The sequence below is a fragment of the Humulus lupulus genome, chromosome 6 (assembly GCF_963169125.1).
Source record: "Humulus lupulus chromosome 6, drHumLupu1.1, whole genome shotgun sequence".
Classification (NCBI taxonomy): Eukaryota; Viridiplantae; Streptophyta; class Magnoliopsida; order Rosales; family Cannabaceae; genus Humulus; species Humulus lupulus.
This window is the reverse complement of record NC_084798.1, coordinates 217,744,859-217,766,275: the sequence shown is the minus strand read 5'-3', so window position 1 is coordinate 217,766,275 and position 21,417 is coordinate 217,744,859. Positions and strand designations below refer to the sequence as shown.

The 21,417-nt window shown below is 33.2% G+C and overlaps 4 protein-coding genes and 2 long non-coding RNA genes across 6 annotated transcripts; 2 read left to right on the top strand and 4 right to left on the bottom strand.

Annotated features, from left to right (window-relative positions):
- Positions 1–376: 376 nt before the first annotated feature.
- Positions 377–1,200, top strand: LOC133784510 (uncharacterized). Its single transcript, XR_009871376.1, has 2 exons — positions 377–747; positions 862–1,200. It is a non-coding gene; the product is annotated as an uncharacterized LOC133784510 (long non-coding RNA).
- A 6,871-nt stretch (positions 1,201–8,071) lies between these two features.
- On the top strand, positions 8,072–8,986 carry LOC133786074 (uncharacterized mitochondrial protein AtMg00810-like). Its single transcript, XM_062225288.1, has one exon. The coding sequence runs from the start codon at positions 8,072–8,074 to the stop codon at positions 8,984–8,986; it is 915 nt and encodes a 304-aa protein (XP_062081272.1).
- A 176-nt stretch (positions 8,987–9,162) lies between these two features.
- LOC133784509 (uncharacterized) lies at positions 9,163–9,763 on the bottom strand. The gene is made up of 3 exons (XR_009871375.1): positions 9,523–9,763; positions 9,334–9,454; positions 9,163–9,240 (listed from the first exon to the last, which is right to left on the bottom strand). It is a non-coding gene; the product is annotated as an uncharacterized LOC133784509 (long non-coding RNA).
- Positions 9,764–11,460: 1,697 nt separating this feature from the next.
- Positions 11,461–13,122, bottom strand: LOC133786072 (putative disease resistance protein At3g14460). Its single transcript, XM_062225287.1, has 2 exons — positions 12,921–13,122; positions 11,461–12,806 (listed from the first exon to the last, which is right to left on the bottom strand). The coding sequence occupies exons 1-2, from the start codon at positions 13,120–13,122 to the stop codon at positions 11,461–11,463; spliced, it is 1,548 nt and encodes a 515-aa protein (XP_062081271.1).
- A 169-nt stretch (positions 13,123–13,291) lies between these two features.
- LOC133783337 (putative disease resistance RPP13-like protein 1) lies at positions 13,292–14,730 on the bottom strand. Its single transcript, XM_062222947.1, has one exon. The coding sequence runs from the start codon at positions 14,713–14,715 to the stop codon at positions 13,306–13,308; it is 1,410 nt and encodes a 469-aa protein (XP_062078931.1). The 5' UTR covers positions 14,716–14,730; the 3' UTR covers positions 13,292–13,305.
- A 2,002-nt stretch (positions 14,731–16,732) lies between these two features.
- Positions 16,733–21,047, bottom strand: LOC133786071 (putative disease resistance protein At3g14460). The gene is made up of 3 exons (XM_062225286.1): positions 18,144–21,047; positions 17,133–17,376; positions 16,733–16,822 (listed from the first exon to the last, which is right to left on the bottom strand). Exons 1-3 carry the CDS (start codon positions 20,801–20,803, stop codon positions 16,733–16,735), a joined length of 2,994 nt encoding a protein of 997 aa, XP_062081270.1. The 5' UTR covers positions 20,804–21,047.
- Positions 21,048–21,417: the final 370 nt, after the last annotated feature.

Genomic DNA, 21,417 nt, shown 5'->3' with positions numbered 1-21,417 from the left:
CATTAGTATTATCTTTGAGCTAATGAACAACTCAGTCATGTGTGCTATTGGTGAGGAACTATGTACAAGGATTTTCCAAATGCTTCTGTTCAGTATCTTATTGGTTTTGTTTGGAATGTTTTTTAAAATGGGAGTGATATATACATTGTATTGTTTCACTGGTCAATAAATTGTTATGTAAACATTTGCTGAAGTAAAAAAAAGTTATTGATAATTGCCCAAAATGAGAGGCAAGAATGTACTTGTGTGGTAATACCAAACCAAATTAGACAAGTGGTTGGTTCTTGAGCTAAGCCTTGGAAATCTTAGTGCTGCTTTGAAAATTTTAAGCACTTTTTTAATCAACTATTGTCAAGTTTCCAATAGTTAAGTTATTTCTTGAGTCTTTATTTTCTATAAAGACGGTAGCTCAAATAGTCAGGCTTTATTTGCTCTTACAAATCTGAGGTTCGAGTCTCTCTTGAGTACTTACGTAGCAATTGCTATAGTTTTCTCGTCCCCAATATTGTATGTTAGGCGTAGAGCTTAGCTTTTTTTTTTCATCAGACAAAGTTTTGTTTACTGTTTCCTAAATCTCCAGCTTTATGCAAAAGATGCATCAAAGAATTGGAAGCTTGTTGGATCAGATGGAGGCTACCTTTTGACAACAAAAGAGCCATCAGCAAATGTGGTCCTATTGGATTATATTTCAACTGAAAAATGGCAAGACGTGGTAGATTTTGATGACCACCTTGATGACATTAGCAAGTAAGTGCCATGCCATTGTTTCTTTTCCTCCTTATTATGTATGTATGTGTTATCTTATTATGCCAGGTTTGGAAGTGTAACTTTCTGATCAAAATTTATGTGTATAATTTCCAGAGATTGGCTAAACCCAGAACTCTTCAAGTAATTTGGCCATGTTAGCATTTTTTGTCACTTGACTATCGTTGAAAGTGTCTGGGATTCATGCTTGCTTTACCGAGTTGTTCACAATGGATTTAAGGCTCTACAAAGGCTTGACTAGTCATCAAGTTGATTGACTCATTCTGGGAAATGTTTGCTTCGAGATACATACCATCTTTTCAGTGGTCTCCCAGCTTGACTTTTTTTTTTTTTTTTTATATCTGTTATAAACTTGTCTGATTCTTTAAAGCATTTGAAGTAATTTCATAACTGGTAGAATTTGAATTCAAGCTCAAGTATTTTTGTGTTTTGTTTACTAGACCAAGACTAGTGCATTTTTGTCACAATTAGGCTTTGTGGTTGTGAGAAGATGAGACTCCACCTTGAATCAAGATATATAAGTATTAGGGTAATTTTATGGTGCATACTAAACTATTTTTCGACTCATGAATAATTTTTGACGCGATTTTTTTTTATGATCATACTGTGCAAAATTTTAGGAAATTTCGAATAATTTATGCTGAAATATGTTGTTTTCTACTTGCATAACAAAAATTAGTCACACGTGTAACAACCTATTTGAAACAAGTTTTTAATACTGTAAATTATTCGAAATTTTTTGAAAATTTGTAGAATGGTCTAAATAACTACAATTAATCCGGTCATAATCACGAGCTAAAAACACAAAAAGTATATACTCTGGTGCATATCTTAGAAGTATCCTATTAATATATATATATATATTTATATATTTATACTAGGAACAATCACATGCAAGGTTAAACATCAGTCATAATAACTTCACCTTTTTATTTTTTATTTTTTATATACTTTTTTTTAATAAGAGGATAATTGAAGGTTAAACATCAGTCATAATAACATGTAGAATTGAGTTTGGGTAGCAATAACAAAATTTAACATTGCTGACATTGCTACTAATAGTAAGAATATCTTTTATTCTAACACCACAAGAAGAAGCTAATGGAGCTTTTTACTATTAATAAACTGAATTCCATTAAACCAATCCAATTTGATTACACCCAATAGTGAATATTATTAGCTAGTATAAAAAATAATTTTCAAATTAAAACATATACATACATACATTATACAAACAAATAAAATTTATATTTCAAACAAATTTTCAAATTATTATGAAAATAAATATAAATATCTTGCAATAACTAACTTAATAACTACCATAACAAATATGAAATATTGCAATACCGTTTGAATTCAAGAAAATTATAATCAGTAAAATATATATTATAATTTTTTTGTAAAAATAAAATATTAATTAAATAACTTAAATACATAATTTGTAAATATCGTAATATTTAGAATTGTAAATATTTATATGATAAAATATAAAATAATTAATTATCACAAAATAATGAATTAAAGAAATGTCAGCAGAAAATTAAGAAGTACCAAATCCTTTGTTGGTGTAACAATAATTGTTTGTATAGTAATTATTGTTATTTTTTATGGAATATAGTAATTATTGTTGAGAACATATATATCGTTAGAAAAATATACATAAATTCTAGTTAAAATAATGAGAAAATATAATCATTTCATACAATTTTGAAAAAAATTGATTGATGAAACTTTTGAAACCAATGTATTATTTGTTATATCATGAAACATTATCTCTCTCTCTATATATATATATATATTAAGTTATTAACAAATTAAATTTTATATTATTTATTAATTAATTATATTTGGTTGATGAGCTACCACGTTGTTAAGAGTCACAACTTATTAATTTTTAACCGTTAATTATATATTTCTATTAAAACTAACAGATATTTTAAAAATTATCTTAATAAATTAAATATGTGCTCTATAAATAAGTTAAAATAACTGACATGATATTTTGAAACTGATATATTATTTGTTATATTTTGAACCGTTCCCCTTATATAATATCTATTATTATTATTATTGTTATGATTTATTAATTAGTTATATTTTGCTTTAAATTTTTTGAAGAGCTATCAAGTTGTAAAGTCACAACTAAACATTTTAACAGTTAATTAATCATATCTGTTTAAACCTAACAGATTTTTTTTAAATATTATGTTAAACACAACAATTGCCATTTCATAGACATTTATTATATATAAAGATATATTTATTTATGATCCATTGGAAAAATGTCATATTTTTGTTGAGAAATTGGTGAAAATAACATTTATTTTAAGTGATTTTGCTCTCTGGCTTACTTTTAATAGTTTTTTTGCAAAATAACATTTGTCTAAAATTCGAGCAATTTTGTCAAATGACCCTATTTCTTAAAGTAATTTTGTACTTTAGTTTAGTTTTAATAATTATTTACAAAATGACATCTCATAATTTAGAGAGCTAGTCGAAAATTTAGACAACTGATCGAATTTTACACAGATACCATTTTGCAATATATTATCTAAAGTAGGGTGCAAAATCACCAATTTTCACCAATTTCTCTTTATTTATTTATATATTTCTAGACTAACCAAAAAGAACGTCATGCAAACCAACAAAAATATCATCAAAGCAATCAAATTATGTGGTATGAGAGCATAAACTTACAACATGAGACAATATATTATATCAATCAAATACAACAAAATCCTCAATCTTTTCACCAATCTCAAAGAGCACACACCTCACTATACTAATACTACACACAACTTTTACACTTCAAAAACAAGAAGATTTCTCTTAGCTCAAAAAATGCTTTTCACACACACTAAACACAAAACAGATCACTCAAACATTAGCCTAAGAACACATATAGACCCTTATTCCGACCCTGAAGAATTTTAGGCCCTAGGAAAAATTGGAGATTAGGGGCTCTTTTTGTAAAAACTTTCTAAAAATTTACAGTATTTTTAAAATAAATTTTAAAAAAATGGGCCCTTGGGCTAGAGGGGCCCTAGGCGTGGGTCTAGTCTGCTTTTAGCCCAGGGCTGACCTTGATTATGAACCAAGAGAAATTATAGTAAATGACTTAAAATAAGTGAAAATTACACCTAGTACCCAATTTAAGTTAACCTCTTTAATTTTTACCCTCATTTTAAATCTCTTAGATTAATACCCAAAATATTAATGACTCTACCCATTATACCCAAAATACATGGTTCTCTTTTTCACATAATTCTAAACTCTTCTACGTTGAAATTCATACAGCAAGAACATATAAATTGTTATATTCATTTATATATATATATATTTATATATATGATCCTAACAAATATATATACTTGAAAAAAAATTGGGAAGTAGGAAAAAAATGCATTTTGTTTCAAAATGAAGATAAACTCACCATGATAATGGTGGCAGTGACAGAAAGGAACGATGGTGGTGATGCCGTGGGGAGGCGCAGTGCTGATAATAAAGGCGGAGGAGTGGTGGTCCAGTGGAGCTGACAGTAGAATATTATTTAAAGAGGGAAGTAAATGATGACACGACAGAGGCAAATATTAAGATTTTTACATTGGACTTCTAGTAGTGTTTTAAGGGTAATATAGGAAATGTGCTTAAAAAAATGGGTAATATTAAACTAAATGTTATTAGTAGCTATTTTTAGTTCACTAATTCTAAATCTAAGTATTTTTCAAGTTATCCCCTTAAAATAATGGCATGAGTAAACTAGTGTACTCATTTTTAAAATTGTAGAGAAGTGACAATTTTATATTGTTGATTACCTAAGTTATCATTTTGCACCAAACCCTAAGCAAAATATTATGGTTTACCTAAGGCTAAAGAGATTAAAGAGGGTAATGGTAAATGTGGAGTTTCGCTATAACAATTTGTTGTATTGGGCCGTTTGTTAATTTTTTTTAAAACTGGGACATTTATCTAAATAATAGTTGTTTTGGGGATATTTTGCTCATTGCCCCTATGACCAATGAGAGACTTCTATTTGAAAAGAGGGGTTGACCAATTAGAAACGAAATCAAGCAGCAGTCTTGATGTTTTTTTTCCAAAGTCATAAAACTTCAAACTAACATAGCGGTTTCGAGTCAAGATCCAATACACACTTGTGATCAATGGTTGAAAGTAACCACCATTTATGCCTTGGAAAAGTAGACACTTGAACAAATAAGTGTGCCAACTAGCTGCAATTAGAGTAATAAAGTAGATATCATATTAGACCAAATAAAAAAGATGACATGAAAGATCAAACTAGTTGTTCTTGATAATTGTTATTACTTGAACAAGGAACATGAATTTGGGAGGGATCTTTAATTTGAGTCACCAAGGAACATGTGAGCTTCTGACATATGCCAAAGGTCTAAATGGCCACATTAGACACATATTTAGCCCTTAATTAATACAATTTAGCAAGTTATAATTCGATTAATAACATGTTAGACTCTTAAATTGATATAGCAGATGTATATAATGATTGCACTAGAGTGATAGTTGAAATAGTATTGAAAAAAAATATTGTACAAAAGAGTAATGACTTTCAGTACTAGAGACTTTGAATTTCTGAAGTCAAAATATATTTACTGAAATAAATTGAAAAAAAAAATAGTAGTTGCATAGAGTAGAGACATGGAAAGATACCTATTAGGTATGTGTTGAATATGAGGAATTAACAGACTACATCCTTCTATGCACAAAGTAGTAAGAGTCTGGGGCAGTTCTACTGGTAAGCACTTTATCTTTTCCAATAAACGAAGTTCCAAACGTTGAAGTGAGGCGATGTGGTGAAAACCTTTGCCATTTAGAGCTTTAAGGTTACTAAAGATAGGGATCTTAAGAAAGCTTTTCCAATAAAAGATACTTTTTTTTTCTTCTTCTTTTCAACAATACTCTCAATTAGAGTGTGATGGTTCCATGAAATTGCCAAGAGAAAAGTCTCAATGGAAAATGAGACTTTCTTTTAATTACGTTAGTGAAAACTTTCTTTAAATTCATATTTTTATATTATTTAAGGGGTTTGAATTCCTGACTTCGAATTAACACAAGCCTATTTCTAATGGAATTTACAGAGCTAAGGCCACCAATAAAACATTGAAAAAAAAGTACATGGTTAAATGCATCAAATATTAATATTAGACGATAAAATTTCACTATACACTTAGCTGTATACAAATTTCTGTGTAATTTCTTTATTGTTTCAGTACTATTATACATACTTATCAATTAAAGAAATTAAAATAAAGAACTACATTAACATCAAATTACTCTAACACATTAGTCTAATAAAGAACAAATAAAATAATGCAGTAAAAGAACAAGAGAGGAGTTTAATTGATTCAGTCCCACTATATCAATCAAATTCAATACACCCTCAATGATTTCAGCAATCTCAGATAGAAAACCTCACTATTATGTATTTATATCAGAGAAGTTTGTGACATGCTGATATAGATGGCCACAGGTTCAAGAACAGAACACAAAGTATCCGAGCAACAAATCGAAATTAAAGTGAAGAAAATACAGTAAAGAAATGGACGCCAAGGTTTATACTGGTTCGGCCAATTTGACCTACATCCAGTTTGAGCATTATCATGAGCAATCCACTATAGAGAATCAGCAATACAATCTTTGTTACAGTTGAAGATCTTCAATGGTTTCTTGGTACCAAACTCTCACCAAACTCACTCTTTCTGTACCCTTGGAACCAAACCCGAGAACCCCTTGTACAACCACACTCAAAGCTCTCAAAACTCTCAAAGTGATCTTCTTTCTACAAAGATGTGAACTACAATACTAATCTGAAACTAAGATGATGAACTGAGTTGGCGTGCATAGGAAAAGTCAGCGGTAAAAACACTGCTTGCTGGATGTGTTCTGGAGGACTAGTAATAAGGAAAGCTCATGATGATTTAGCTCAAGTAACTTCAACAAGCTTGTGTCAATGTTCAACAAGTTTAAGCAATGCTCCCACTACTTCCTTACAAGCTTCTACAGTCGCCATGAATTCAGCTTCAGACGTGGACAAGGCAATAACTTGGTGCTGATGAGGCTTCCAACTCACTGTGCTCCCACTATTGTAACAACATAGAAAATGAGGGACTTTCTTGAATCTTGATTTGAAGCAAAATCAGAATCTACAAACCCTTCGAGCCATATCTTTCCAGCATTTTTCTTGTACACCTTACCATGTGTGCTTGTACCTTTGAGATACCAAGCCAAGGCTCAAGCCAAGTGCATAAGCATTTTACATACATCAAACAACCAAGTGCGGTGCATATGGGACTTTATCCTTGTCTTTTACAGTTTTACTTCTGCTTCAGTTTCAGGACATTGATCAGCTGTGAACTTAAAATGACCAGCTAAGGGAACTGTAACACTCTTAGCATCATGCATCTTGGATATTCTTAGAACTTTTTCTGTGTAATTTGCTTGCCTTCCTGCAGATTTCGCTCTGTTAATCTCAGTCACAAGTCATAACAACAATTTTCTGTAACATAATAATGATACACAATGGCAACAAATTAAAGATAGAAATACTGACCAAATTAAACAAGGCTATATATATAAATATATCCCACAAAGTTGAGAGTCTGCATTGTCTCATTGGCTGAAATCATTGAGACTCGATGAAATTCATAACTCGATCCCCACCAGTACAATAAACAATGCTGTGTTCCTGCAAATCTATTCATCAGCATGCTTGGAAAAAGAAACTCAGAAAACCAGTAAAAATAATTAACTTTTCTAAAATAAAAGAGGCTATTGATTATTTGATTGATAACAACTTGGACTCTTAAATTGATGTAGCAAATGTACACCTGTATCACAGTGAGTTGAAATAGTATTGAGGAAAAATAAAACAACTCTGTACAAAAGAATAATGACTTCTACTAATACTGACTTTGAATTGATCTTGAAATCAAAATACATTAACTGAAATAAATTGAAATGGAAAAAGAAAGTAGGTTTTACCTGCTGTCTAAGAAAGTAGGTTTCTGCCTTGCACTTGGGAATTAACAGTACTTTCTTTTATGCACAAAGTAGTAAGACTTCGAGTTGAAACCAAGCTGCAGTCTTGATGTTTTTTCCAACTGTCAACAAACTTCCAACTAATTTTAGAGTCAAGATTATTCAAAACTCAAACTTGTAATTGAGGCATTGTAGAAAACATCATTACAGGAATGGTTCTGATATTGCTTATATTCTATTATATGTGGATGACATTATACTTACAACTTCTTCTGATCGTCTTCGTAAGTATATTATGACTCTCTTGGCTTCTGAATTTGCTATGAAGGATCTGGGTCCTCTAAGTTTCTTTTTGGGTATTGCCGTCACTCGTCATGCCCATGGTCTTTTCTTATCTCAGACTCAGTATGCTGCAAAAATTATTGACCGTGCCGGAATGTCTAACTGCAGTCCATGTCCTACCCCTGTTGACACTAAGTCCAAACTAAGTGCCACCGCCGACACTCCTTATGATGATCCGACTAAGTATCGGAGTCTTGCAGGTGCACTTCAGTATCTTACATTCACTCGGCCAGACATTTCCTATGCCGTGCAGCAGATCTGTCTTCACATGCATGCTCCGACTAATGAGCATATGAGTGCTCTTAAGCGTATCATACGCTATCTTCAGGGTACTCTTTCTTTTGGTCTACACTTGTCCAAGTCCAATATTCATCGTATTATCTCATATACAGATGCAGATTGGGGAGGTTGCCCCGACACCCGTTGTTCTACCTCTGGTTATTGTGTGTACCTCGGAGATAATTTGATTTCTTGGTCTTCGAAACGGCAACCTACTCTTTCTCGTAGTAGTGCTGAGGCAGAGTACAGGGGTGTTGCTAATGTTGTTTCCGATTCGTGCTGGCTCAGAAATTTGCTTCTAGAGTTGCATTGTCCTATTCAAAAGGCTACTCTAGTTTATTGTGACAATGTGAGTGCTATATACTTATCCGGCAATCCTGTTCAGCATCAGCGCACTAAACACATTGAGATGGATATTCACTTTGTCCGTGAGAAAGTAGCTCGTGGCGAAGTGCGTGTGCTTCATGTACCATCCCGTTATCAAATTGCTGATATTTTTACAAAAGGGCTTCCGCGCGTTTTATTTAATGATTTCAGGGACAGTCTAAGCATACGGGAACCTCCCGCTTCGACTGAGGGGGTGTGCTAGAATATATCTTGCATATATTCCATTTTTATTGTATATATCTTTATTTAGTAAGTATATATATTCAGTTACCTTAGTTTTAGCAAATGACTGATTTTATTGTATATATCATGGCTGATTTGTAGCCTTGATTTCTCTCTTGTACATTGTATATATTGTGGATAAATCAATGAAATCTTCACGGAATCAATTTCCTTCAGTAACCACCATATATGCCATGGCAAAGTAGAAACTTGGCCAATAATTGTGCCAACTAGCTGAAATTAGAGTAATAAAAATGATATCATATTAGACCAAAAGAACAAAAGACATGAAATATCAAACTAGTTGTTCTTGAAGATTTTTATGACCTGAACAAGGAACATGGATTTGGTACAAATCTTCATGTAAGGACCTGTATAGTTTGAAGTCACCCAAGGTATATGTAGCAAATGATCAACTCTGTAAACACTGACATTCAATCTTGGTTTGCTGCACATTAATACAAGATCAAAATCCCATGTTTTTTTTCCAGGTTAACAGTTTGGACTTGACTTTACCATGTTTGTTGCGCCTTGTTGAATAATCCCAATTGGTAAAGAGAAGAAGAAAGGAAACTCCACAAGCCATTAGGAGACTCCCCAATGGGAGTTGGTGCTGTTCGCCAAAAGCAAAATTGAAAGACCAAAGAGCGAAAGACATCACAAGACTGAAGAGCAAAGTTGAGAAGGATTCCAATGAAGGCAACACCAGTCCCTATGTGATGTGGTTCTCTGCTCTAAGAACATATAGATAGAAAAATATAAGAAAAATAGATGATCAATGGCAATGTATTTATTAGCAGCAAAGCTTTGAGTAGATATGAGTCATTCAAAGAAAAGTATACATATTATACCCCTAATATATGGTTTTATCTGATGCATGGCTACATCTATGAGGATTGGTTTATATGTAGAAATTTAGAAAGATTACAAAAACACTGTCCTCATTGGCCAAATACTCTACAAACCAGAAATAAATATTTGTCATATTGCCTTGTAAGAAAAGTAAAACTATAAAACAAGGATCATAATATTGTCATCTCATTCATAATAATATACATGAAATTATCTTAATAAATATGTAATTTCTTTGGTCAAGAAAAAGACTTTATGAAAATTAAAAAAAGAAATTGATAAGATAATATTAGGGGAGATCAGTAAACGGAAAACAACTTTGTCAATAATATTTTCTTAACAATAACATTCGCATCTCATTCATAATGTGAAATTATTAGTCATTCCTACATCATGGATAATAAATTATAAGACTTTGATGAAAATTAGGGAAGAAAATCAAAGGGAAACCAGTAAAAGGAATACTCCTTTGTCAAACTTATTATATAGTAATATACGTTTAAAGCATAACTATGTGTTTTCTAATACAAATAAATGAAATGATCATAAAGATTACAACACTATCACATTCTCACCCACAAAACATTATGGAGCTGTTTGGTAACACTTAAAAAAGATAGTTTTTTATTTAATTAATTAAAAATTTAAAAATTAAACATAAAATAGTGTTTAATAATTCTATTTTTATTTATTATTTTTAAATTTTTTAATTAAAATTCATTAAATTTTGAAAAAATTTCACTTTTAAAAAATTTTCAAACCGTTTTTTACTTTTCGTTTTTTTTTTCTTCTCTTCTTCAAATCAACACCTCATGTTATATTGTTAAATAAAAAATAAAATAAAAGTTATCAAACATATTTATTATTTTTTTATTTTAAAAACAAAAAACACAAATAGTTATCAAACATATTTTTATTTTTTTATAATAAAGAAACAAAAATAAAAATAATATTTCCACTTTTGTGTTTAAAAAATTCAAAAACAAATTAATTTTTACCAAATACAACCTATGAAATCAAGAAAGATGATTCCAAGCAATAACGTTCACAACAATACAACAGCCAATCTCAGTCACAAGTCATAACTCTGTTATAGTAGCAGGAAAGGGAGAAATACCAACCAAATTAAAGAAGCCCAATCAATCATCATAATCATCAATCCTCGCATTATAAGTAACAGTGCCCCTGCAAATCTATTAATTAGTACTCTTGAAATAATAATGATGAGACGTGGATGACTTGAGAACAAATCAGCTTAACTAGTGACAAGTGAATATATAGGCCAACGGTCTAGACGAAAAAAAATAAGGAAACTAGATATTTAATTGAAAAACAGCAATTCTTAGTCTCATTAGCCACTTATATACAGAATATTTATTATTAGATTTATATTATTTTAGATTCTTTAATTGAACTAAGCAAATAGATATAAACTTGCCTCGAGTTGAAATAGTATTGAGAAGAAAATAAACGAATTTGCACGAAAGAATTAATAATGACTTTTTCTAATGCAATCTTTGAATTAATCTATATATCAAAATATATTTACTAAAATTAATGTAAGGAAAAAAAAAGTAGGTCAAGTAGAGGAGACAAGGAAAGTTACCTGCAGCCTAAGTATCTCTTATTAAATTCTGTTTCTTCAGTTCGTATGTTAGGAATGTGTTGAACTTTGGGCCAATCTTCCCCTGTTCCTTCCTTGCACCTGGGAATTAGCAGACTGCATCCTTCTATGGATAAATAAGTAACACTCTGGGGCAGTCCTCCTGCTGGTAAGCACTCTAGCTTTTTCAAATAAAGAAGATCTAAACGACGAAGGGAGGTAAGGTGTTGGAAGCCTTTGCTGTTCAGAGCTTTGAGGTTATTACATTCAAAGATATTAAGTCTTCTTAAAGATGGTGGGAGCAGCCATTCCTCTGGAAATGAATCCACCATTTCTCTACAAACCCAGAGTTGTAAGGAATTCAATGATGGGAGTCTTTGTAAATTCCATTTCATGCGGTTTTCCATGAGCTTATCACATGATGCGATGCGTAGATGTTGTAAAGTAAAGGGCAATCCCATTTCTGAAAAGGTTTCCAACCTTGAGCAATTCCTTGTGCTCAACGTTTTGAGGGAAGGATATGCAGAGTCAATGAGAGTACTTGTTGGAAATATAGTTACCAATTCATCGCAAGATGAAATATTGATAAATTCTAAAGATGGAATATTACAGATAGGTAACGCCACACTCAGCTTCCCACAACTTTTTAAATAAAATTGCTTTAAACATTGAAAAATCTCACATCTTTGGTCACTTGTATTAATAAATGACCAATCCAACATATCTGTATGATGAAGCTCTAATCTTGCTAAGAATGGAAAGGGCTTATTCAAAGAAATACTACGAAATTCATCATGCATATCAAGACAGGAAACACCAAAAACATGAAAATGTCTCAGTGAACTTAGCAGCCAAAATGATAACAATGACAAGCAAAGATTTCTGCAGTGTAGATCAACATTTTCCAAGTTACAATATGATGGATGTGTTACCCAATCTGGCAAGCTTGTACCTTTATAACCTCTGATTTTGAGTTCCTTTAAATTTACATGCGGTTGGAGTGCATCAAGAACTTCTCTTTCCTTTGTGGAATCATCTGCCTCACCATTCCAATCAAGAATGAGCTCATTGAGATACTTTTTGTTCTTCAAATTGCCTTCCAAAACATCACTCACTTCTCTAACGTGCTCAAGCCCTGAAATCTCCAAGCGTTCATGCAAATTATCCAACTTTCCCAACTCTTTGATCCTGGACCCATCATTTTTACACAGAACAAAATTACTTAACATCTGAAGATTTATCATATCACAAATCTTCGGTGGCATCTCTTTTAGAGGAGTCCCTCTTGTCATAAGATGACGCAGGTTGATTAACTTGGAAATGTTGGTAGGCAATTGCGTGAGGTCTTCACAATGTGACAACAAGAGTGTTTCCAAATTGTACAACCCACAAACTGAATGAGGTAATTCCTTAACTTTCGTGCAAGACACATCCAAATACCTGAGATGTTTTCAATTGCCAATTGAATCAGGCAAGTCTGTGATACATGATTCTGACAAAGAAAGTGATCTTAAGCATCCTCCATCCTTCAACACAATTTCAAGCTTTAATTGTGTCTTCTGCGATTGAAATGTATATTGCAATGGTAAAGCTAACAAGGTGCGCAAATACTTCACTCTAGAAAAGTTGTCAAAGTCTATTGTATCTTTTAAGTCTTTCATGTATGATAGATGGTGTGTCTTGCTACCATTTAGCTTGTGGAAGTCATTACAACTGTCATAAATAGAACAACACTGACCTGATACATACATAGCTAGATCATGCATAAGATCGTGCATAGAAAGAGAACGATCCTTTGTGTTTCTTTGAAAAAATGATCTTGATATTAACGCATTCAAGTACTCTTATCCAACATCTTCAATTCTTTTTCCAGGTTGAGATTTCAAAAGACCTTCTGCCATCCATATTAAGATTAGTCTTTCTCTACCAATATCACCAAATTTGTAATCTTTCGGAAATATCGAAAGATAAGAAAAACATGGCTTTAAATAAGGAGGCAGAAATCGATAGCTCAACCACAAAGCTGGAACAATTCCTACGTCACGGCAATTGGACAACTCCCAGATATCACTTTGCAGTACATGTCTCCATTCTTCAGTAGTGGACATAGATCGTAAAAGTCCAGCCATCGATTTTACAGCCAAAGGAAGACCCTTGCACTTTTTTACAATTTGCTTTCCGATTTCTTCCATGTCTTGATGTACCTCATTGGAGCATGTAGTACCAAAGACGTGTTCTGCAAACAACTTCCAACAATTTTTGTAAGATATTTCTTTAAGCTCGTAAGGCTGAACATGCATCGTCCTCATCATCAAAGCAATATCTTCGTTACGCGTGGTCACAATGATCTTACTTCCTTGATCGCCAGATTGAAAAGAGCTTTTCAAAGAGTCCCACAGCAAATAATTTTCATTCCATACATCATCGAGAACAAAAAGAAACTTCTTCCCTATCAAAGCATTTTTCAATTCATTTTGAAGTTGATATAGCTCCTTTGCTTCGCAACTTGTTGCAGTGATTGCCTCTAAAATAAGTTTAGTTATTTTCAAAACATCAAAATCTTCGGAGATAGTTACCCATGCTTTCAAGTCAAAGTGTGATTGGACAGTGGTATCGTCATATACACTTTGAGTAAGTGTAGTTTTGCCAATACCACCCATCCCTATTATAGGAATTAGGACAATCCTATGGTCACCAACATCATCACACAATACTCGCTTAACAAGAGCCTTTTTATCATTCTTCCTTCCATAAACCTTAGAATCATCTAACAAAGGTGCAGGTGGTCTATGTAATGTTGTTTTCAGCTCAACTTTTTTCAAACCAAGATACTCCGTTTGGGCTAAGAGATCCTTTAATGCACTAGTGATCCCTTCTATTTCAGATTTCACAGCTCTTTCAAATGAATTATAAATTCTTTTGAAAAATTTCAAGGACTTACTTGCTGTGCTTTCAGATTCATCTTTCTCCATCTTGAGTCGCAGGGCTTCAGTGTTGATCTTTTCCATCACATGGTCTGCTTCATAAATTACTTCTTTGAGATCTTCAAGCCACTTCTTCACATTGTGGTCTCCAAGTTGTTTCTCCTCAGCATCGTTGAGTAGAACATTAGCGGAGAGCAACACAGTCTTCAAGTTTTGGAGAATGGCTTCCTTTCCTTTAAAGAAGTCAATGACCTCTTTAGAAGCAAGCCTATCAAAGAGGACATTGAACAAACCAGAGAGAAGAGCTCCCCCCACCATTAAGCCAGCCATGATTTCTGTTCTTGAGACAGAGAGAGAGAGAGATCAGAGAGTGAGAGAGAGAAGTAGTGTATGGTAAAGAAGGTTAGAACAAAAAGGAGTAGTGGAAGTATAAGAGAAATGCTATGTTTTTACTTACAGTTTACGCAATAAATTCTTTGGACAATATTATTACATTGGAATTGGAATTGAATGCCTTCTGTCTCTATGAGACGATAACTTTTTCTTTTTCTTTTGAATAGTTTCTTAGGAGTCTTTATTCTATGATGCTTTTCACATTAAATCAATAGAGCACTAACTATAATAAAGCTCATATTAATTAGCCATTTTGTATATTTGTTTCCAATTAGTTTACATTGTATAAGAGAAGTGTTTATGCTTTTGTTTTGAACAGTTTACGCGTTTGGAAGAAAAAGTGATCCAATAATTCATTTCATTGGACATTATTACATTTGAAGCCTTCTGTCTCTACACCATGACTTTTCTTTAAAAAAAAAAATTCTTTTGAATAGTGCCACCATAGTGATGGACAGATGGTTTCCATATTAAATCAATAAAGCAGTAACAGATAAAGCTTATATATATAAATATTATCTTAATGTGTAATCAATTGTTCTAATTAAATTGTAATTTTTGTTCATATGATAAGCACAAGTTCTAATTTTTCACCAACTCCTCTTGTAAGTTGTAACTGAGTGGAGCAATTTGAGTGTGTATAGAAGATCTGAGTGTAATAGGATTAAACCAAAATGTTTCATAAGCGCCATTGAAAGAATGTACTATACAATCACAAGGAACTCACTTCACTGATCCACTTTGTCTTGGAGGAATTTCTCTAAGTACTTATTTTCCTTCCTAATTGCATAAAGATCTGACTGTAATCAGTTGCCAGAATTTTCTCAGATATTTGTTCGAAGCTCTCATGGATGCCTGTAAGGAGCCTATATGTATGCCTGCCTTCCTACTTGTTTTTTCTTAGCTTAGAAAACATTATGCTTCTCTTTCAGTTGAGTAAGAAATGGTCTCAAAATACCACTTTCAGAGAAGCAAGGCACATGTTTTACCTGAACACTATCTCATCTACAATGGCATAGTTGCTCCTTTCAATATTCAATATTCAGTCAGTCCACTTTTGTTGAATTCTCCAGTACTAGAGCTAGATACACCATCAATATCAACATCCCTGGACCTTCTCAAAGAGGCATCTATAGCCTTTGTGTTAAGATATTCTGTTGTTTTGTTTCATTCAATTGAGGTTTAATTTCAGGTGAGAAACTAGAAGGAAAAGAGGACTGCAATAAGGTAAGTTTATGATGCAAAATTTTATCTTAATTTGTTTATTGACCATGACTGTTACTGCCTTTATATATGCTCTCTGTTTTAACCAGAGCAAAATCTGATTACTTGAAATATCAATATATTTATTATATATGAAAAACAAAACAAAAAAAGACTAGAATTGCAAGGTCAAATATTTTACCTTAACACAAACCAAAGTATTGCGTTGGAAAATGGAAGAACAAAATGAAATTGTATTGATCTGAAATTGTTGATTACAAATGAGGGAACAGAATCAAGAAAGGTAAGAGCCTAACAACTAACAAATTAACTAACCTAAACTAATTACAAGAAAAGAAAATAACAGTAAATGAAGCTAACTGTGTATAAGAATAACTAATACAAACATAAATAGCATTCCTAATACAAAGAAATATCAGAACTCAAAAGAGTTCATTACAACATATGTCTACACTTGATATTTGACTTACAGAATCTCTTCATCAACTGTTGCTCTTCTGCATCTTCAGATAGCAAAAGTGTTCCAATCTTATCCACTTCCTTCTTGTACTCCTCAACACCATTCTGAACAGCTTTTATCACATTTTCTAAGGTGAGTCTCAAGAAAGACAGATTCGGATACCTCAAAATCGACCCCAAACACAAAACTTCCCTCAGCAACATATCAAACTCTTAATCAATTTTCTTCTCGTCATCATCAAAAGACTTGTCCCTCCCAATCATTATAAGCTCAATCAACAACTTCATTATGCCCCAACAGAGGTTGCTGGATGGCACACAAGCAATTTATGAGAAATATCTTGGAAGCTGCCTCACTATACTGTAACAAATTGTGAGAATCAGACAATAGAAGTTAGATTTGGAACATAAGTACAACTTTTGAGAGGTAAAACCCTGATATTTATACAGATATCAAACCTAATTTCTTCAAAAACATTTAGGAAGTATCGTTGAATTAAACATTCATCAATTATAGAGAGGTAAACGTCAACTTACTCAGTTTTGATCCATGTCACAATTATTCATTTTGATCAGCTCAATGTCTCTTTTAGCTAAAATTCAAGAATATCTATGTTGTAGGAGGTGATATTTGATTTAAAAAGAATCTTGGGCCAATCTTCCCCTGTTACTTCCTTGCACCTGGGCTTTAACAGAGGACAACTTATTATACTCAAAGCAGTAAGAGTCTGGGGCAATCCTTCTGCTGGCAAGCACTCTAGCTTTTCCAATTCATGAAGTTCCAATCGTCGAAGTGAGATAAGATGGTGAAAACCTTTGTCGTTTAAAGCTGTAAGCTTATCAAGTCCAAAGATCAAAAGAAAAGTTAAAGTAGGTGGGAGCAACCGTTCTTCTGGAAATGAATCCACTGCTCCACTATAGTCGCAAAAAAAAAAAAACACAAATAGTTATCAAACATATTTTTATTTTTTAAAAATAAAGAAACAAAAATAAAAATAATATTTCTATTTTTTGTGTTTAAAAAATTCAAAAATATTTTTTTATCAAACACAACCTATGAAATCAAGAAAGATGATTTCAAGCAATAATGTTCACAACAATACAACAGGCAATCTCAGTCACAAGTCATAACTCTGTTATAGTAGCAGCAAAGGGAGAAATACCAACCAAATTAAAGAGTGCTCTGCAATCCTCTGGCATAATATGTAGCAATTACCCTGCAAATCTATTGATTAGTACTCTTGAAAATAGAAACTCAGAAAATCAAATCAGTGAAAAAGAATAATTTTTAAAAAATTAAAGAAAGTTTTATATTTATTTGTACAATTGCAAGTACATAAGTTTCAAATACTCTGTGTGAAATAATAATAATGAGACGTGAATGGCTTGAGAACAAATCAGCTAAACACCAAATTCTTAGTCTCATTAGCAATTTATATATACAGAATATTTATTATTAGATTTATATTATGTTAGATTCTTCAATTGATCTTAGCAAATAGATATAAACCTGTATCGTGTTGAAATAGTAATGAGAAGAAAATAAACGAATTTGTACGAAAGAATTAATAATGACTTTTCTAATGCAATCTTTGAATTAATCTATAAATCAAAATATATTTACTAAAATAATGACAAGGAAAAAAAAAAGTAGGTCGAGTAGAGGAGACAAGGAAAGTTACCCTGGGCTTAAGAGTTCATCACTTTCTGTTTCTTCGATTAGTATGTTAGGAATGTGTTGAACTTTGGGCCAATCTTCCCCTGTTCCTTCCTTGCACCTGGGAATTAGCAGAGTGCATCCTTCTATGGACAAATAAGTAACACTCTGCGGCAGTCCGGCTGCTGGTAAGCACGATAGCTTTTCCAAATAAAGAAGTTCTAACCAATAAAGGGAGGTGAGGTGTTGAAAGCCTTTGCTGTTTAGTGCTTTGAGGTTATAACAATGAAAGATCTTAAGTCTTAATAAAGATGGTGGAAGCAGCCACTCCTCTGGAAATGAATCCACCACTTCTCCACAATGCCGGAGATCTAAGAAATTCAATGATGGGAGTCTTCGTAAATTCCATTTCATGCGGTTTTCCATGAGCTTATCACATGATGTGATGTGTAGATGTTGTAAAGTAAAGGGTAATCCCATTTCTGAAAAGGTTTCCAACCTTGAGCAATCCATTGTTTCCAACTTTTTGAGGGAAGGATATGCAGAGTCAATGAGAGTACTTGTTGGAAATATAGTTACCAAATCATCGCAAGATGAAATATTGATAAATTCTAAAGAAGGAAAATTACACATAGGTAACGCCACACTCAGCTTCACACATCTTTCTAAAACAAACACCTTTAAACAATGAAAACTCTCACATCTTTGGTCACTTGTATTAATAAATGACCAATCCAACATATATGTATCATGAAGCTCTAATCTTGCTAAGAATGGAAAGGGCTTATTCAAAGAAATACTATGAAATTCATCATGCATATCAAGACAGGAAACACCAAAAACATGAAAATGTCTCAGTGAACTTAGCAGCCAAAATGATAACAATGACAAGCAAAGATTTCTGCAGTGTAGATCAACATTTTCCAAGTTACAATATGATGGATGTGTTACCCAATCTGGCAAGCTTGTACCTTTATAACCTCTGATTTTGAGTTCCTTTAAATTTACATGCGGTTGGAGTGCATCAAGAACTTCTCTTTCCTTTGTGGAATCATCTGCCTCACCATTCCAATCAAGAATGAGCTCATTGAGATACTTTTTGTTCTTCAAATTGCCTTCCAAAACATCACTCACTTCTCTAACATGCTCAAGCCCTGAAATCTCCAAGCGTTCATGCAAATTATCCAACTTTCCCAACTCTTTGATCCTGGACCCATCATTTTTACACATAACAAAATTACTTAACCTCTGAAGATTTATCATATTACAAATCTTCGGTGGCATCTCTTTTAAAGGAGTCGATCTTGTCATAAGATGACGCAGGTTGACTAACTTGGAAATGTTGGTAGGCAATTGTGTGAGATTTATACAACGTGACAATAAGAGTGTTTCCAAATTGTACAGCCCACAAACTGAATGAGGTAATTCCTTAACTTTCGTGCCAGACACATCCAAATACCTAAGATGTTTTAAATTTCCAATTGAATCAGGCAAGTCTGTGATAGGTGATTCTGACAAAGAAAGTGATCTTAAGCAGCCTCCATCCTTCAGCACAATTTCAAGCTTTAATTGTGTCCCCTGCCATGGATATGTATCTCGCAATGGTAAAGCTAACAAGGTGGGCAAATACTTCACTCTAGAAAAATTGTCAAATTCTACTATATCTTTTAAGTCTTTCATGTATGATAGATGGCGTGTCTTGTTACCAATTAGCTTGTGGAAGTCATTACAACTATCATAAATAGAACAACACTGACCTGACACATACATAGCTAGATCATGCATAAGATTGTGCATAGAGAGAGAAAATTGATAGTGCCCGGATCTTTGGAAAAATGATCTTGATATTAAAGCACTCATGTACTCTTCTCCAACATCTTCAATCCTTTTTCCTTTTTGAGGTTGTAAAAGACCTTCTGCCATCCATATTAAGATTATTTGTTCTCTGTCATCTTTGCGAAATTCAAAATCTTTGGGAAATATCGAGAGAAAAGAAAAACATGGCTTTAAATAAGGAGGCAGAAATCGGTAGCTCAACCACAATGCTGGAACAATTCCGATGTCGCGACAAGTTGGTAACTCCCACACATCACTTTGTAGTATATGCCTCCACTTGTTAGGAGTTGACGTAGATCGTAAAAGACCAGCCATCGATTTTACAGCTAAAGAAAGGCCCTTGCACTTCTTAACAATTTCTCTTCTAATTTTTTGCAACTGAGACAATACCACCTCACTAGAGCCTGCATTATCAAAGGCATGATCTGCAAATAACTTCCAACATTCATCATTCGATATCTTTTCAAGCTTATATGTTTGAACATCTCTCGTCTTCATCTTCAGTGCGACATCCTCATTACGAGTGGTGACAATAATCTTGCTTCCTTGTGAGCCAGATTGAAAAGAGCTTTTCAAGAGATCCCACAACTCGTATTTTTCGTTCCACACATCATCGTGAACAAAAAGAAATTTCTTCCCTGCCAAAGAATCCTTCAAGTCTTTTTGAAGTTGATGTAGCTCCTCAATATCAGGTCTTGTTTTAGAAATAGCCCCCAAAATAATCTTTGTTATTTTGACAACATCAAAATCGTCGGATACAGTTACCCATGCTTTCAAGGCAAAGTGTTCTTGGACAGTGGTATCGTAAAATACGTTATGAGCAAGAGTAGTTTTGCCAATGCCACCCATCCCTACTATAGGAATAACTGAGATCCTAGGGCCAGCAGCATCATCACACAACAATAACTTAAGAATAGCCTCTTTGTCACCCACCCTTCCGTAAACTTGTGAATCATCTAGCAGAGGGGCATGTGGTCTATGCACAGTCGTTCTCTGGTCAACTTTTTTCAAACCAAGGTGTTTTGTCTGTTCTAAAAGATCCTTTAGAGCATCAAGGATCTCTTCTATTTCAGAATTCACAGCCTTTTCAAATGGATAAGATAACTTACTGGCTGTGCTTTGGAGTTCATCTTCCTCCATCTTGAGTCGCAGAGTTTCAGTGCTGATTTTGTCCATCACGTGATCTGCTTCATACAGTACTTCTTTAAGCTGATCAAGCCAATTCCTCACGTTGTTGTCTCCAAGCTGCTTCTCCTCGGCATCTTCCAGCAGCGCATTAGCTGATAGCAACACAGTTTTCAGCCTTTTGTGCAGCTTTTGATTGAGTTTGTGTCCACGAAAGAAGTCAAGTACCTCTTGAGAATCAAGCCTATCAAAGAGGACATTGAACAAACCAGAGAGAAGAGCTCCCCCCACTAAGTCAGCCATGGTTTCTGTTCTTGAGAGATGATAGAGAGAGAGAG

Coding starts and splice junctions, on each gene's coding strand:
- LOC133786074 (XM_062225288.1), top strand. CDS start 8,072: ATGACTCTCTTGGCTTCTGAATTTGCTATGAAGGATCTGGGTCCTCTA.
- LOC133786072 (XM_062225287.1), bottom strand. CDS start 13,122: ATGAAAGACTTAAAAGATACAATAGACTTTGACAACTTTTCTAGAGTG. Junction 12,807..12,920: donor AGACTTGCCTGATTCAATTG/GCAATTGAAAAC, acceptor CACATTGTGAAG/ACCTCACGCAATTGCCTACC.
- LOC133783337 (XM_062222947.1), bottom strand. CDS start 14,715: ATGGCTGGCTTAATGGTGGGGGGAGCTCTTCTCTCTGGTTTGTTCAAT.
- LOC133786071 (XM_062225286.1), bottom strand. CDS start 20,803: ATGGGTGGCATTGGCAAAACTACTCTTGCTCATAACGTATTTTACGAT. Junction 17,377..18,143: donor GATGAACTCTTAAGCCCAGG/GTAACTTTCCTT, acceptor TTGCGACTATAG/TGGAGCAGTGGATTCATTTC. Junction 16,823..17,132: donor TAAAGCCCAGGTGCAAGGAA/GTAACAGGGGAA, acceptor AATTTGTTACAG/TATAGTGAGGCAGCTTCCAA.